The sequence below is a fragment of the Ursus americanus genome, chromosome 33, assembly GCF_024610735.1.
Source record: "Ursus americanus isolate L20-20 chromosome 33, mUrsAme1.1.p, whole genome shotgun sequence".
Lineage (NCBI taxonomy): Eukaryota > Metazoa > Chordata > Mammalia > Carnivora > Ursidae > Ursus > Ursus americanus.
The window spans coordinates 26,270,488-26,287,161 of record NC_142159.1 but is presented as its reverse complement, the minus strand read 5'-3'; the positions used below and the strand labels follow the sequence as shown (position 1 = coordinate 26,287,161).

Genomic DNA, 16,674 nt, shown 5'->3' with positions numbered 1-16,674 from the left:
CCCCGCTCGCTGGCCCCGCCCCGGTCCGCAGGCCGGCCTAGCCCCGCTGGCCCCGCCCCGCCCGCTGGCCTGGCCCCGCCCCGCGGGCTCGCCGCCGCCATCTTTGTTAGGGGCAGCTGGGCCTGGCGTTTGGAGATGCCGAAGTCGTGCGCGGCCCGGCAGTGCTGCAACCGCTACAGCAGCCGCAGGAAGCAGCTCACCTTCCACCGGTGAGGGGCGGGGGCGCCGTGGGGCGCGGGGGCCCGGCTGCCAACAAGCTTGGCCCGGCCGAGCGGCCGCGGCGCTCGCCGGAGCCCTAGGCCTGGCGCGCCGGGCGGGGACGCCAGGGCCGCTGCCCGGCCGCCGGGGAGGCCCGAGGGCGTGCAGCCGGGCCCTTCGCCGAGGGGCCGGCGGCCCGGGGACAGGCAGGGTGACCGGAGGCCCGGCGCCGCCTTGGCCGGTTTGGGCGCGTGGGGAGACAGTCGGAGAGGCTGAGCAACCTGCTGAAGGGGCACAGCCTCCCCGGCGGTTGGTCGGGGCGGTAGCGTGCAGAGGAGGCCGTGGTGGGCGGGCCCTAGCACCCTCTGACCCTCTGCAGTTCTTGGGGATGTCGCCCCCCCCCCCCCCCCCCCGGTCCCCGGGACTTGATCTTGTTCACAGATGCAGCCTGGAACGTAGCAGGTGCTCAGTGCGTACTGGCTGAATGCCTTTCCGAATGAATGAGCGATGGTGACGTCCGTGGGTTTCCCTGCCATGAGCTGGCCGGTCTGCTTAGCCCTGGCCAGGCCTCCTGTCAGGAAGCAGGAGGGGAGTGGAGGAATGAGAAAGTTCCAGGGTGCGGGGGAGGGGGGGAGCGGGGCCGTCCGTTCTGATTTGCGAGAAGTTTTGGAGGCTGACTTCGCATTCCCAGCACTCTCTAGTGTGCTGATCCTGGTGCTTACCGGGTCCCTGACCCGGAGAGCTCAGGTTCCAGCTACTGCCCCTTACAGCACGACCCCCAAGGCCAGCTGCACTGTCTCCACTGCCCCTCTCATCACCATTTTCCTTCTCAAAGTGAATGTTTTTATTGAAGTATAAGACCTACAGAAAAGCTCACAAACTCTAAGTCCACAGCCCAGCCCATTCTGCAAAGCCAACGCTTGTGTGATTGCTGTGAATCCGAACGTCACCAGCCCCTAGGGAACCCCTTCTGTACCCCCTTTCAGCCCCTTGTTCCCTCTCATCCCCAAGGGTGACTGGATCCAACATCTGCCAGAGTGGGGTGCTTTGGCCTGTGTTGGACTTGCATGCGGAGTCCAGGACCACAGTGTGTTCTGTGTCTTCTCACCACTGTGAGTCACCTGCGTGTCCTTCCTCCCCATCTCTCCAGGTGCTCCGCTGAATGGATATACCAGAACCACTTGTTCTACAATTAAAGGGCATTTGGGTGCCCCCGTATTTTGGGCATTACAAGCACGTGGCTGTGGACAGTTTTGCTGGGACAAGTCTTCCTGTGCATGTGTCTCTGTTCGTTTCGGTTGGGCACATCCCAGGAGTGGAGTTGCCTCTGGCTCCCTCTGGAACTCATTCCCCCCCATCAGACTCTGGCCCCTGCTGCTCCCACAAAAGAGCTCTGCCTGGTCCCTGGTGGCCCCTCTCACTGCTGGTCCATCCTCATCTGAAGCGACCTCTCTGTAGCATTTGGCACAGCTGACCACTGACCTCTTGTGACACTCTCCCACTTGGCTTCTAGGGCCCGCCTTGACCTCTTCCTCTGCCGCAGTGTCCCTTCTCGGTCTCCTTAGCCGGATCCTCCTCGTTTCCAATGCTTGCCTTCGAGCCCTTTGGGTGAGGGCCATGGCCTTGTCTCCTCCCATCCACACTCACTCCCCTGGTCTCCGACGTCACCCAGGCTTTACCACCCTTCACACAGGGGTGGCCCCCACGCTGACATCTCCTGACACGTGTCCCCTGCCACTCCACTTCAGCACTTGGACATGTAAAAGGCTCCTCAAATTTAACATATAGAACCAAAGTTCTGACCCCCTGACCTGCTTCTCCTACAGTGTCTCCCCTCCCATCTTAATACGTGAAACTCCTTCCTTCTCTTTGTTTTGTGGCTCACAGGCAAACCTTATTACACAGCTTTCAAAATACATCCCAGGTTGGCCTGCTCATGACCTCCCCCCTGCCCCGGACGCCCCGGTCCCAGCCACCAGGTGCCTTCCCTCCTCACTCACCCCCTGCCCAGAGCTTCCAGGTACTGCCCATCTGCCCGAGGGCCGCCTCCTGAGGTCCTCACCCCTCCTCTTGCTCCGGCCCTCTCAGCCCAAGCTGCCTCTGACCGTGCCCCCAACGTGCTGGGCACCTCTGTCCCAGTGCCTTTGCTCTTGCTCTTCCTTCTGATACCCACATGGCTCGCTCTCCTGCTTCCTGCGGCCTCTGCTCAAATGTCACCTCTCGGGAGCCCTTCCTGACCACTGCCTACTCTTTATTCCTACGCAGTCTATGTCTGTTTGGCTTATCGTCTGTTTTCCTGTTCTAGAATGTAGGCTCATGAGGGTGGGATGTACTCATTCTTCCTTCCCAGTGCCAGGGGCAGGGCCTGCACACGCAGACTCCCCAAGGCACTAACAGGCTTACCCTACAAAGTATACCTTCAGAAGATTTTCTGGCCACATTTGGGGCCCCACATTGCCTACTAAGGATGCTGTAAACAGGCATGACAGAAGCTTCCAGAAATTGGATGTGGTTTAGGTCATAGAGTGAGGTCACTGAATTTTCCAAGCCGTCCAGGAAAATGCCATGTGGTGTTTTCAGAATTCCTCAAAACTCTGCAGTGCAGACTTGAGCCTTGCAAATTCCTTCACGTCTCCATCCTTTGCCTCCCAGGTTCCCGTTCAGCCGCCCGGAGCTGCTGAAGGAATGGGTGCTGAACATTGGCCGGGGCAACTTCAAGCCCAAGCAGCACACGGTCATCTGCTCCGAGCACTTCCGACCCGAGTGCTTTAGCGCCTTTGGAAACCGCAAAAACCTGAAGCTGAATGCCGTGCCCACGGTGTTCGCCTTCCAGGACGCCACGCAGGTGAGCCAAGCACTGCCTCTAATGTCTTCCGATCCAGCCTGCAGGGGTGCAGCCAGCAGTTGGGGTGGGCGTGCTGTTGGCAGGGACAGCAGAGGCCGAGGCTGAGAAGTGTGGCATGGGCAGCGCCGTCAAGCCCCTGGGGTTCAGGGCCCAGCTGCCCTGCTGGCCACAACCTTTGCTGTAGGTAATTTGCAATTTAAAGCCCCTTTATTTTTTATTTTTATTATTTAAAAAGATTTTATTTATTTGAGAGCTAGAGCAAGTGAGAGCAAGAGCGCACAAGCCAGGGGAGCGGCAGAGGGCGGGGGAGAAACAGGCTACCCGCTGAGCAAGGAGCCCAGCACGGGACTCGATCCCAGGACCCCGGGATCATGACCTGAGCTGAAGGCAGACACTTAATGACTGAGCCACCCAGGCGCCCACACACATTTCATTTTTGCTGGGCGTCGCGTGGTTTGATGCACAGCGAAGACCTTCCCAGTGGAAGGTGGCGGCTGTGTTGCATTCAGACTCTGTCGTTTTCTTCCAAGTAGGCAGCTGGGGCCAGGAGCTGCGGTCAGGAAGCCAGGGCCTATGCTGCTGGCCCGCATCAGGTGCCACCCGGGAGCTCTGGCTGGGGTGTGGGAAGCTGATGCGGGGGAGGGCTGGAGGGAGGGCAGCAAGACGGAAGGGATTCGGGCCGCTGTCAGACAGCGTCAGCTCTGGCTGGTTGGAGGGTTGCAGGGGCTGGATGGCGACAGGCTGGGAGAGGCTGTGGTTTGTTGGGTGAAGTGAGTGGGGGACCTGGCTTTGGAGCCTGTGGTGTCACGGGCAGGTGGTGGCCTGAGCTAAGGGTGGGTGTGGTTGTGAGAGTGGATGGCCTTCGCAGACCCAGTGCACTGAGGGTATGGTGGTTGGGGAGGGCCGAGCTTGCTGAGTCCCTGGGGGATGGGGTTTCCTGGTTGTCTGTTTGGCCCCGTGCATCTGGAGTTCGATTTCCCAGCAGGACGTTGGAGTGGCCGCAGCTCTGCGGGGCGGGACGTGCAGGTTTGGCTCAGGAGAGAGCTCACAGACAGTTGGACGTTGAGGCCATGAGGGGGATTATCTTGAATTTCATAAATCCCGAGGGTGTACTGAGTCCCAGAGTGCGGGTGTCACACCGGCACCTCTCTGAAGCTGGAAGGCGGAGTGGTGGTGGAGCGAACGCAAGGCCAGCCCTTACCTGTGCCGGCCGATTGCCCTGGCAGCGAGAGGGACGGCGGCTACAGGGGTGAGGAAGCACGAGCGCCTGTGCCCAGCAGGCCCTGCGTCCGGGCACCTGCCCCCCATCCGAACCTCGTGCATCTCTGCAGGCTCGCGGCCTCCCCTTCTCCAAGGCCCTGTTCACATCCCCTGGAGGAGGGACCCCCGACCGCTGTCCGTCGTCCCCCCGGCTAGCCTCCCCCCTCGTGCTGGCTGTCCGGCTTCTTGAACGGGGCCGCGCTGGTTCGCTCTGGGACGGCTGCTGTCTTTGGTCAGCTCCCTGAGGACAGGGGCTTGTTTCACGGCTTTACTCCCCACACCGAGAAGGTTCTGTTATTGTCGACATGGAAGGCCTTTGATTTTTAGTTGGTATATATTTGATTTTTGTTGTGGTCAGAGCACTTAACGTGAGATCTAGCCTCTTGACAAACTTCCGAGTGTACGGTACGTGGTTAACTACGGGCACGAGCCTGTGCGGCGGGGTCTGGAACCTCGTCGTCCTGCTGCACAGAGACCGTGCCCTCTGATTAGCCCCCTCCTCTGTCCACGCCCGTTGCTAGTGGAGCTTGATGGCGTCTCACGCGTTCGTGGTGAGATGTGAGTGAGATTAGTAACACCGTGGGGGGATGTCTGCGAGCCTGCTTCCAGGCGGGCCAGGAGCTAGGGGTGGGCGCCCCTGGTTCTGGCCCCGTGGCCGGGGGCTCAGCTCTGGGGACGCCTGGGCACCGGCCGCAGGCCCTAAGTCGTATGTTCTCTCCTACGTGGCTGCCACTCCTTGAGCCAAATTTGAGTCACCTCCTACGTGCCTAGAATGTCATGTCCTGAGGGCGCACATAGGTATTAGGTCCCTGGCTTCCCAGGGCCTATTCATGGGCCTTTGACCTAAGGTTTGGGGACAGCTTTGGGGAGAGTGAGTCAGTGGGTGGTGACGAGAGCTGGGCTGGGGTCAGAGCCCTGTTTGGCTCAACAGTGGGATTGGAGGTGCACGAGGCCGGGCTCCTGGCGGGGGTTCTCGGGGTGACCTGCTCCACCCCTGGGGAGCCTGTGGACAGTGCTCTGTGTCTTGCAGTTGGTGAGGGAGAAGGCAGACCCGGCCGGCGGGGGTGCAAATGCGGACTCTCACCGGGAGGAGGTGAGTGTGCGGCGCCTGCCCGACTGGCCTGCGAGGCTTTGTCCTGCTCTCCCCACAAATCGGGGTTTAGGATTCTGTGTTTGCCTGGAGAAGGGAAAGCAGAGCCTCCCGTGTCTCCTCACTGTTTAATCCCAAGCCGTCCAAGTTGGTTGGGGGTCTGGCTCGTGCCCAATTTCTAAGGGTCTGATCCCGGGCCCGGGAGGGGCAAGCTGGCCGTTTCTGCTGGTCCCCTGGCCGTGGCCACCGCTGGGAGAGCGGGAAGGATTCCTGGTGGGCTGCCTGCTTCTGCCCTGCTGTCCCCAGGTCTTCCCTGAGGCGGGGTCCGTGGAGTGCGGCCTGGGGAGAAGGATGGACAGTGCCCTCGAAGCGCTGCCCCCGAACGCTGGCGGCCCCACAGAACAGGTAAGGCCCGGGGCCGGAGGCGGCAGGGGGATGGTTGGTCTCCGCACAAGGGGATTTGCTTCAAACAAAATGAAGCAAACTGGTGCCCAAGCCCCGAGCACCGTGGCACGTGGCCCTGATTTCAGGAGCACTGAAGCGGGAAGCGAGGGCCGTGCCTCCCTCGGCCCCCACCTGCCCTGTCGCGCGGTGGCAGCTGTGCTCGGCCCTGGCTCTGCTTCGCCCTCACTCGCCTCTGTCCTCAGGTCTTGCCGCAGAGGGTGCCGGGAACCCAGGCCCCCGGTCAGCCGGCCAGCCGCACACAGCCGTCCGATCACAGCTACGCCCTTTTGGACTTGGATGCCCTAAAAAAAAAACTCTTCCTGACTCTGAAGGAAAATGAAAAGCTCCGAAAGCGCTTGAAGGCCCAGAGGCTGGTGATACAGAGGATGTCCAGCCGCCTCCGCGCGCACAGAGCGGGGCAGCCGGGCCTCCAGGCCGGGCCGCGGCCGGAGCAGCAGAGCTGAGCGGGTCGGCCAGGCTTTCTCGTCCGAGCCTCTGGGAGCTGGGGCAGCGGCTCGGGGGCTCCGGCCGTGGACCCTGCAGTCCCGCCGCTGACATGCGGAGTGACCGCGACAGGCCGGGCGCACCACCGGCCACCTCAGGGCAAGTGTGGCCGCGTCAGCCGGGGACGGGACGGAACCGTGAGCGAGACGAACCCGGTCCTCCTGGAGGTGACCGTGCCGGCTGTCCTTTCAACGCAAGCTGGGTGGGGGTCTTCAGACCGCAGCGTGAGGCGGCGTCCCGAGCCGGGGTGGCGGGCGCTCCCCGGTGGGGAGTGCGTTTCCTTGAGAGGCGGCTGGGCCCAGGAAGGACACGAGAGGGGTGACGGCGGAGCCAAGGCAGCAGGAGTGGTCGCTGCACCGTCTGGACAGCGGGCGCTGAGTGGCTGAGACTGGCCTCGGTTCTAGGCCTCCTTTCCGGCTGGGTGAGCGGCCGGCGGAATAAAGTGTCTTCCTACGCTGCGGGGTTTCCTCCTTTACTTAAACACGAGCGCAGGTGCCCGTTTCTCGAGAGCGCGTTACATCATTTGCTTTTACAAAAGACCCACGTTAGCGCCTGCTTTCCCTAAGCTGAAGAAATTTGAAGAGGATTTTCACTTTTATGACAAAAGGCGTAAAGCGAGAGAAGCAATCGGGGTGGGTTTTGCAGCGGCTGTGAGCCTCCGGGCTTCAGCTCGATTTTATGCAGCCATTGGTAAGATGTGTCCTCAGTGATCCGAAAAACCTGAGAGGTGATTTTTTGGATCTGGGAACACTCAAACCAAAGTAGCCCACCTCCGGGAAAACAGGGATCCTAGCCAAAGTCCTCTCCCGGCTCCGGACTTTGTTTCTCAGGCAGAGGTCTAATGTGGAAAACTGAACCACGGCTTCAAGTTCAGCCTCACGGTGAAAAACGTGGTTTCAGTAGTGAAGGCCAGAGGACGGAACGAGGGTGTGAGGAGGGCACTTATGTCTTCTGCTCAGCCCTGACCATGAACATTACAGATGCACTGAAACACCGTCCCCAGTTTTCAGGAAAGGTTTATTGTGATAAGAGAGTGCCTCTGTACAGTCCGTTTCAGACAAAATTAAGAGAATCGGTGCCTCAAAGAGCCACCTGCCGTGGAGGGAACACATGGCTGCGTCCGAAGTCAGAGAGTTCACGCCACGCTTATTGCACGATTTACATTCAGAGCAGCAGCTCGGAGAAAAACTTTTTAAAATGGAGATAAATATTACAGAATTGGACAACCTGAACTGTTTTGAAAACTGGAGGAAGGGGGTATTAGCGATTACTCCGAAACCACCACCAGGAGCGAAGCCTGATTTTAGCAATAGCTGGGGGGGGAGGGGGGGAGGAGCTGTCAGGACCACCACGAGCCAGGGCCTCTTGGCTCGTCGGGGACTTGAAGTCAACAGACCGGGCTGCTCAGGAGCATCCTGGCTCCTGAAATGTTCTGCATCCACAAAAGAGGCAAGTGAAGGAAGAGGGTCTTGCGAGCAGACAGGAGAGTCCCTGGGTGTAGGGAGTTGGGCGGGAGGGGGTGTGAGAGCAGCAGCGCCACCTGCTGGCCGCGGACGTGAGAGCAAGCGAAGCTCCGGCTGGCCTCGCTCTCCCAGCGCCGGGGGATTTGGCAAGTACCTGAGCCAGGGTCCTTTCAGTCCCCGCCCCATGCTTCCCCTCTCCTCTAAGCCTCTCTCTGTTCCTGTGCTGGGGGGGGGGGGCAGAGGCAGGGGGGCGGGCTGTGAGGGACGTGGCTTAGCTCGCATCTGTCTTTTGCCACAAGGACACAGGTGGCTCCTGGGAGGGAGTAACCTGTGACAGGGCTGGGCCCTGGGACTGGGGGTTATACCACTCTGTCCCAAGCCATGTGCCAGTGGAATGATTCGAGAAGTTCTGGGAGGCGGGGGGAAAAAAGACACTAATTTCCAAAACCATTCGTTCTCAGATAAAAAGCAGATTTATAAACCCACACAATCCTCTCCAGATCCACTGAATAATATTTCAGCAGGAAAAAGTGGTTTTTGGGAAGCTGACCGAACAGATGCTCACTTGTTCTGGAGACCTCTGCTCACGAGAACAACTTCCTTCCTTTCCATTTTGTTTTCCATGCTCAGTGTGGATTTTAGGAATAGTTCACAGTCCTATGTGTGAGGGCAGGGTGTTCCATCAACACCTCGAGACAGACCGAGCGCTACTGGGTGGCTGCAGTCAGCACGTGGGCTCAGGAGCCCAGGGGGCCGGGGCCCAGGGCCCTTCCCTCCAGGGACATGATCGTTGGGAAAACAGCCACGGGCCGTGCTGCGGTTCTGGTCCAGGTGGGGCTGCCTCAGTCCTACCTACAGCACCCGTGAAAGTGGGTTGTCTGTGTCCCTCCACATAATTGATATGGTACCACCTTCTACAGGAATAATATAAAATAAACACATCTGATGTCTGGGTTTTTTCCCTGCTTCTGAATTTGTAGACTCCTAGGAAAGGATTTTTTGCAGCCTCTTGTAAATCTGGTGTCTCAAGCAGTTTATCCATCTGTATCGATCCTGTGAGCTGTGAAAGACAAGACACACCGAATGTATCAAAAGGCAACCGTTTCCATGCCCTTCTTCCCCAGAAGGGGTTCAGCCATCACCTGACCAGCAGCACAGTACAAGCTGTGGAGAATCAGATGGTTCTGGAACACACAGGAGCAGCTGGGTTTGCTTCCGGCCCAGCCACCCAAACTGCAGTTTTCAAGCAAAGAGCTCACTGGTGTTCCACCCGGGAAGGTGGCTGTCACTCCACACTCTGATGTCCCCGGTCCCCACCAGTGGCTGAGGGCCTCCCCCTGGTCCGTGCACAGGGCAGGCGACGGCAAAGGGGCAGATACTCACACTGCTTTGGTATCCTAAGCGCCTCGTTGTCCAGCGCCATCACCTGGTGCAGGACGCCTCGGAACTGGTAAAGCACTTTCAGGTTCTTCTCCTCACCTACGCACGGGTCGTAGAACCCGGGCAGCCCTGCCTGTAACAAACACAGTCTCAATCCCTGCGAGCGGAGACCGTTGGTCAAGCCCAGCACCACTGCTGTCGGCCGCCACCTGGGGGTCAGCGTGGAAGGGCCTCGACGTTCCCTCAGGAGCCGCCCACGAAAGGTGCACACTGTGGAGCTGAGAAGGCCAGAAAGTTGCCTCTCAGTCCTAGGCTTCCCTCGCAGTACAGCCCCCACCTCCCGGAGTCTCCCAGAGACCCGTCTTCACAGCAGCCCCGGCAGGACTCCTGACAGACCTAGGTCCTGGGCCTGCGCCCATCTTCATTCTAGTTTGCCTTTACCGTCCCCACCCCTGGCTCCAGCACGAGCTTCCAACGTGCTACAGATCTCATACTCTTTCTAGAACAAGGCAAGGAATAAGGAGAATGTAAGCTCCACGAAGACAGGATGTGTGTTTTGTTCGCCGCTCTAGCTGGCACACAGTAGGTGCACAGGAAATCCTTGCTGAGGGAACGGGTGACGTGAACAGCTCCGGCGTGAATCGAACTTGGGTGCTGGGTGGCACGCCACCCAGCCAGCGCCGCGCCACGAGGGGGTTCCACCGCGATGAAATGGCCATCCCGAGGGGCCAGCCGCCCCCACCCCCCACAGGCCTGTAGTGTCTGAATCCCGCGGGCAGGAGCCGTACCTTGGAGGCCTCTGTGAGGATGAGCTTCGAATCTTTCACCAGGCACTGCAGGGGCACAGTCACGTCAATCACCTTCACCTTCTCGCTCTTCTTGCTCTTGTCGTTGACAAACTTCCCGTACCAGGCGTTGACGATGATGAGCCCTGAGGATGGGCGCAGTCTAAGCAGAGGCGGGCCTCGGCTGGGCAGCCCTCGCAAGCTGGACTGCAGGAGCGCCGTGCTCCTCTGAGGACCCCCAGCGCCCACCCTGCCCCAAGAAAGGCCAGGCCTTCTCACCCATTCTGGACTCTTCTGCCTCAATTATTCTTCGGACAGATTCCTGCATCAACCGCACCTGCAAAGAACAAGGAGGGCCACTGTTGGGGTCCTTCCTGGGCTCTGCCTCTTGGGTCAGCTGTAGCCACATGCCTGGGTGCATTTTAGCCCCTCCTCTGTTCACCAAGAACCCAACGGTACCCCTTCATTTATGCTTGATACTTCTGTCACCTGAGAACAGTTCACTTAAAGGGAAGAAAAAGAGGAGAGGACCCTCCAGTTCTTAGAAAAACCTTGTTCTGCCTTTGAGGGTAAGTGTATCTCATCTTTAGGACTGGGCCTGGAGTTCCCGGTATTGTATCCCATAGGGGTTAGAAAGACTGAGATGACTGATGAAGGCCCGTATGCAGAGTGTGACGTGATCCCCGAGCCCCGGTGTGAGCCGTGCGGGCGGCAAAGGGCGAGGAGCCTGAGCCGCAGCGACAGTCGGAGTCACGCAGGGAAAGGACTTCCGGGGGGGGCGCATCTCCGAGCACTTACGGCAGCTTCTGCCTCTTGTTTCTTCTGCAGAATGTCAGTGGCTGTGCTCTCCCTCTGCTTTTCCAACTCCCTTAAGCGAGAAAAACACAAGCCACATGTTAGTGCGGAGTGAGGCAACAGAGCCCCTAGTTGGACCTGCGCCCAGCAAACAGTGTGAGCTCTCACTGCATTCCTGGTTCTGGGGCTTTAGAAAATATTTCCAAGACAATCGCAAGCAAATCTGTTCGTTTTAGACCTCTACAGCTTCCCTTTCTTTTGTCCCTCGGTGGCTCTCCCCCACCTCCTCACCGGAGCACCCATGGGGCCCACTGCGGTGGGAAGCAGCCCCCATGGGACAGGAATCTCAGCACAGGGGGAGGTCAGAGGAGAGGGGAGGACCACAGGGAAGGCCACCTTCTTGGATTATCAGAGAACGCTTTTAGGTAGGGCCAATGCTTACTGCTTTAGGTGCAAAATACGCTTTCTTCTTATGTAGCAAAGCACAGGGATTCCAGGCAGCGCACCCCTGTCCTGTCAGAAGACTGACCCCGGGGCGCCTGGGTGGCTCAGTTGGTTGAGACTCTGCCTTCCGCTCAGGTCATGATCCCAGGGTCCTTGGATCAAGTCCCGCATCAGGGTCCCTGCTCAGTGGGGAGCCTGCTTCTCCGTTTCCCTCTGCCCCTCTCCCCTGCTTGTGTGCTCGCTCTCTCTCTCGCTCTTGCTCTCTCTCAAATAAATAAATAAAATCGTTAAAAAAAAAAAAAAAAAGACGACTGACCCCGCACATTCTTCCTTCTAAGCCTCAAGCCTCCTGGGGAAGCAGGGCCCTGAACTCCAGGGACTCAAACGCTGCAGGGGCCCCAAAGAGGAGATTCTCTGAGCTCAGCGACTTATTACATCAGACTGTTGCAAGTACTGAATCTCAACCACCTCTCAGATGGAACGCTGTGCCCCGTGTGTGATCTACAAGAAACTGCAAAATAAACGAACATTTCTGTAACTTCCACGACTACGGTTAATGCACGCCCGTGCGTAAGATCTCAAACCCACTCCTGTCGAGCTCAGTGCCAGGAAAAGAAATGGTTAGAATGAGGCCAGGGGCCTATTTCTTGTGGTCATGGTGTATAGTCTGCACAGTTTTACAAACTAGCTCTAACCCTTTCTGGAAGTAGGAGGGACGAGTGAAGGGAGCCCAGTAGCAGGCCCGCTAATGAGCATAATGAGCGCCCACCGAGCACTTACTACGGGCCGGGTGCCATGCCGAGGCTTCACACGTGTGAATTAATTTTCCTAGTGACTCTCTGAGTAGGTCCTTTTATTATCATATCCACCCTAAAGACAAGGAAACTGAGGCACAGTTATTTACTGATGTCCCCGCGGCATGTTAGGAACTCACTTCTCTTTTTGAGCCCTGAGGTACGGTTTGATGACCAGACGGTGAAGAGCAAAGTAGACCACGAGCGGCCCCACGGTGGCATAGAACACGGCGCTGGGAAGAAGCTGGTCCGTCAAGTGAATAGGGAAGAAGTAAGTTTGACTGGCCCTGTTTAACCTGAAAACAAAAACGACACAGAACACCCAAGATGAGTCAGGTTTCCAGGGAAGGGTAATGGAGGTCTCAGCCACAGGACGAGAACTCTCAGATACACAGAAGGCCAGTTACAGGTGGTTTCATAGTCTACACACCTTCTGGTCCCTGTTCCAAAGTTTAGTTGCTAGATTTGATGTCTGTGACAAAAGAAAGGTCCCACTACCTGCTAACCTCACGGACAAAGCAGTGACTACCACCTGCCCAGACTGAAGGTGGTCTTAGAAGACAGGAGCGAGGGGGGTGCCTGGGTGGCTCAGTCAGTTAAGCACCTGACTGAGGTCATGATCTCACGGGTTGTGGGACTGAGCAGCAGGGAGTCTGCTTGAGAGTCTCTCCCCCTGTCCCTCCCCCAACTTGTGCACACTCACGTGCTCTCTTTCTTTCTGTGTCAAACAATCTTCAAAGAAAAAAAATGAAGACAGGAGTGGGCACCTCCCGGGGTCCTGGAGATACAGACCTCTCTACTCTCAATTTATCTAGTCGAAAAAAGTGGGTGAAGATTTCCAAAGTTGGCAGATGAAGGAAGTTCTGCTTCTAGTAACGGTCGGGTAGCTGCCATTGGGCCAGTCACCCCACAGGTAGCCACTGTCAACTCAGACCGCAAAGAACAAAGACTCTCGGGTACTGGAGAGCGACTACAGGCCGGTGGGTACACAGGAGGGCTGAGAGTCTAGAGCGGGCAAAGGCACTGGTTTCCTGTTTTGTTGACAGCTTTGAGCCCGAGGGCAAGTCTTAGCTGCTACCGTGTGGATGGGTAACACTGGAACGAAATCTGCGGTCCTAGGAGATTGAAGACCCAGAGCTCAGAGTCTGACGCAACCACAGCAGCTGGGAAGCAGGGGTCCCTCAACAAGGGAAATCAGAGATTGGGAGCCCCAAGTTCTTTGTATAAACGTGGTGCAAGTCCCCAGCGGATCCCGGTCTATCAGTGGCCTCAGCTACAGGTGAAGTAATTGTGCTGTTCTAGCTGTTGCCACACGTGAGTCCCAGTTCACAGTCTGACTTCTGCCAAGTTAATTACCTTTGAAAAGGAAAAATCAACGCTTTTTGGGAATTGTAACAGAATATAGACTCTCTACACGGTACTATTCACAATACCCAAGGTACAATACAAACGACTCTAGATACCTAGATATACAGCAAGAGAAAAAGATCATAAACCGAGACCAACCCCGGATGACCCAGACACTGGAAGGAGCAGGGAAAGATTTCAGAATGCCACTTTATGCCGGAAGACATATTCACTGCATGGACTTAACAGCAGACAGGAGATGAGAGCAGTCACTGAACTTGTAGACAGATGAACAGAAATTATCCAATACGAAGAACAAAGAGAAAAAAATTGAAGGCAAATGAGCAGAGCCTCAGAAACTGTTGGAACCAGTTTCGAGTTCAGTAATTAGGGCACCAGAGAGGAGAGAATGGGGCGGGAATTACGACTTTAAGAATTAATGGCCTAGGGGCACCTGGGTGGCACAGCGGTTAAGCGTCTGTCTTCAGCTCAGGGCGCCTGTCTTCAGCTCAGGGCGTGATCCCGGCGTTGTGGGATCGAGCCCCACATCAGGCTCTTCCGCTATGAGCCTGCTTCTTCCTCTCCCACTCCCCCTGCTTGTGTTCCCTCTCTCACTGGCTGTCTATCTCTGTTGAATAAATAAATAAAATCTTTAAAAAAAAATTAAAAAAAGAATTAATGGCCTAAAAGTTCCAAATTTGACGTGGGACATAAATTTACAGATGCAAGGAGTTCAGCAAACTCCAAGCTGCATAAATACAACAAAAACCACATGTAGGTATGTTGTAGGCGCAAACTGCTGGAAAAGAAAGTTAAAAAAAAAAAAAAAACAAAAAAACAAAAAACCCAAAAGTTAAGTAGCTAGGAAGGAAGGAAGGCAGGAAAGAAAGAAAGAAAGAAAGAAAGAAAAACAAAAAGAAAAAGAAAGAAAGAAAGAAACGAAAGAGAGAGAAAAAGGCATCACACTCAGGGGGCTCATGATTCAAACGACCACTGCTATGTGTCATCGGAAAGAATGGAGGCGGGAAGCTGGTAGAAAGAATAACATCTTCAGAGCACTGAAAGCACAAGTCTGTTAACCCTGAATTCTATATTCAGGGACAATATCCTTCAGAAGAAAAGCAACTCCAGAAACGACAAAGAACGCTCAAAACAAAAGAAGCCAAACAACCCAATAATAAAACAGACAAAAGATGTGAAGGACGACTTCACTAACAAAAAAGATACGGATGGTAAATAAGCACACGGAAGGATGTTCACCATCTGGGACGTGAGGGAGCCGCACATCGAAACCACAGTGCGACACACTCACACGCCTGCTGAAGCAGCCCGAGTGAACAAGAGGCCGAACCAAGGGCTGGCGAGGGTGTGGAGCCACTGGGCTCTCACACGCTGCTGGTGGGGAGGGAACACGAAGCCACCGCCGGGAAAGCCGCTCAGTACTTTCTTATCCCGGGAGCACACCCCCCTCCAGCTCACCACGGCTGCTCCTAGGTACTGACCCAAGAGAAATGAAAACTTACGTTCACACAAAACCTGTATGTGAACGTCTACTGGCTTTATCTGTAGCTGCTAAAAACTGGAAACAAGTGCAATGTCCCTAAACTGACAAGCAGATAAACTGGGTGTAACAACACAATGTAATGCCAAGTCACAAGGAAAAGGGACACACTACTGATGCAGGCGACCATCGGGACATCTCTCGAATGTGTTATGCTCATGAAAGCAGCACAAAAGGCTTCACACTGTATGATTCCAATTATATGACATTTTGAAAAAGGCAAAACCATAGGGAGTGAAAGCAGACCAGTGGCCAAGGGCGAGGGAGGCCGCACAAAGGCCAGGAGGCAATTTTGAGGGACAATGGAAATGTTCTGTATCTTGACTGTGATGGTGGTTACATGACTTACGTGACTGCCAAACTCCCAGGACTGTACAGTAAGACCGATGAATTTTACATTTATGTAAATTTTACGTCAACAAAGCTTGACTTTAAAAATTACGGCAGTGACAACAGCTTAGTTCTGGGGTAGGAATGCCCACAATGGAACTATTTTAGGTTAATATAATATAAAATAAAATAAAGTCTACATCTAGATGAAATACAAAAGCAGAATAAAGAAAAAATAGAGACATTTTCTTGGTAAAGAACACTAAGAGGTAATCACTGACAGAACTACACTAGAAGAAAAGCTGAAGAAAGTTCTTTAGGCCAAAGAAACAAATATCAGAAGAAAAATTAGATTTTTAGGAAGGAATAAGGAACACTGGAAATAGTGAAAAAAAGAAAAAGTGGGCAAACATGACTCCCCCCCTTAATTTTTTAAAACACATATATATGTACAAATATATACATATAAAACTATTTACAGCCAGAATTACAACACTCTCGGGACTATAATGTGTGTAATTATAATGCATATGGCGAGTACAGCATGAAGAACATGGGAGGGGAAATGGTCCTAGAAGTTTTCAAGGTTCTTTCATTTTACATGAAGTAATACAATATGAAGTCTAATCAGATGATAAAAGGTTAATAATACATAATCTCTAGAGCAACCACTAAGAAAAAAAACCCCAATGCAAAGAGGTATAGCTAAAAAGTCAACAGGTAAGTCAAAATGGAATGCTAAAAATATTCAGTAAGAGAAGACAGAAGACAAATCATAAATAACAGGCCTAAATCCAGCCATCCCAATAATTACATTAAATATTAATGGACTAAACACTCCAATTAAAAAGCAAGAAACTGTATGAATGCATATATGCTGGCTATAAGACACCCTGTGTATATGAACACAGAGACAAATTAAATATAAACAGACAGAAAAGGATAAACCATAGAAACAGTAAGCATAAGAAGGCCACAGCAGCTACACGAGTATCAGATAAAGCAGACTTCAAGTCAAGGAAAGCTGCTAGAGATGAAATTTACGAAGCCAAAATTGACAAAGGAAGAAACAGAGAATTCTACACTCATAGGTGGATATTTTAACACTACTTTCTCAGCAACTGACAGAAATCTGGCCCAAATCAGTAAAGTACAGAACTTCTGGTTTCTGATGAATGTCGTCAACCACCTTGACCTGTTGGTATTTATAGAACACTACAGCCAACAACTGCAGAATACATTTTCAAGTGCACATGATCACTCGGGTCGATTACATGGTGGGCTGTAAAAAAGTCTCAATATAAAAGACTGGAATCATACAGCATATGTTCCCTGACCAAAATGAAATTAAATTGAAATCATTAATCAAATATAGAGAAAAACCCAAATATTTAGAAATTAAGCAATACATTTCCAAAAGTGAAATTAGAAAGC

At 54.4% G+C, this 16,674-nt stretch overlaps 2 protein-coding genes across 3 annotated transcripts in view; one reads left to right on the top strand and one right to left on the bottom strand.

The window, feature by feature from the left end:
* The first annotated feature begins 79 nt into the window (after positions 1-79).
* On the top strand, positions 80-6,799 carry THAP3 (THAP domain containing 3). 2 transcript variants are annotated; one of them, XM_087858477.1, is made up of 6 exons: positions 80-209; positions 2,851-3,043; positions 3,577-3,636; positions 5,334-5,396; positions 5,700-5,798; positions 6,041-6,799. In XM_087858477.1, the coding sequence occupies exons 1-6, from the start codon at positions 136-138 to the stop codon at positions 6,299-6,301; spliced, it is 750 nt and encodes a 249-aa protein (XP_087714603.1). In that variant the 5' UTR covers positions 80-135; the 3' UTR covers positions 6,302-6,799. The 2 variants fall into 2 exon arrangements, with proteins under 2 accessions (XP_087714603.1, XP_045659515.1); XM_045803559.2 differs by lacking the exon at positions 3,577-3,636.
* A 541-nt stretch (positions 6,800-7,340) lies between these two features.
* The window catches only part of DNAJC11 (DnaJ heat shock protein family (Hsp40) member C11), a 74,809-nt gene continuing 65,475 nt past the window's right edge, over positions 7,341-16,674 (bottom strand). The window contains exons 11-16 of the mRNA XM_045803558.2: positions 12,143-12,298; positions 10,768-10,837; positions 10,249-10,306; positions 9,973-10,115; positions 9,188-9,317; positions 7,341-8,864 (exon numbers count right to left, since the gene is read on the bottom strand). Of these exons, the coding sequence (XP_045659514.1) occupies positions 8,839-8,864; positions 9,188-9,317; positions 9,973-10,115; positions 10,249-10,306; positions 10,768-10,837; positions 12,143-12,298 (583 nt within the window). The 3' untranslated portion in view covers positions 7,341-8,838. The remainder of the gene's footprint in view (positions 8,865-9,187; positions 9,318-9,972; positions 10,116-10,248; positions 10,307-10,767; positions 10,838-12,142; positions 12,299-16,674) is intronic.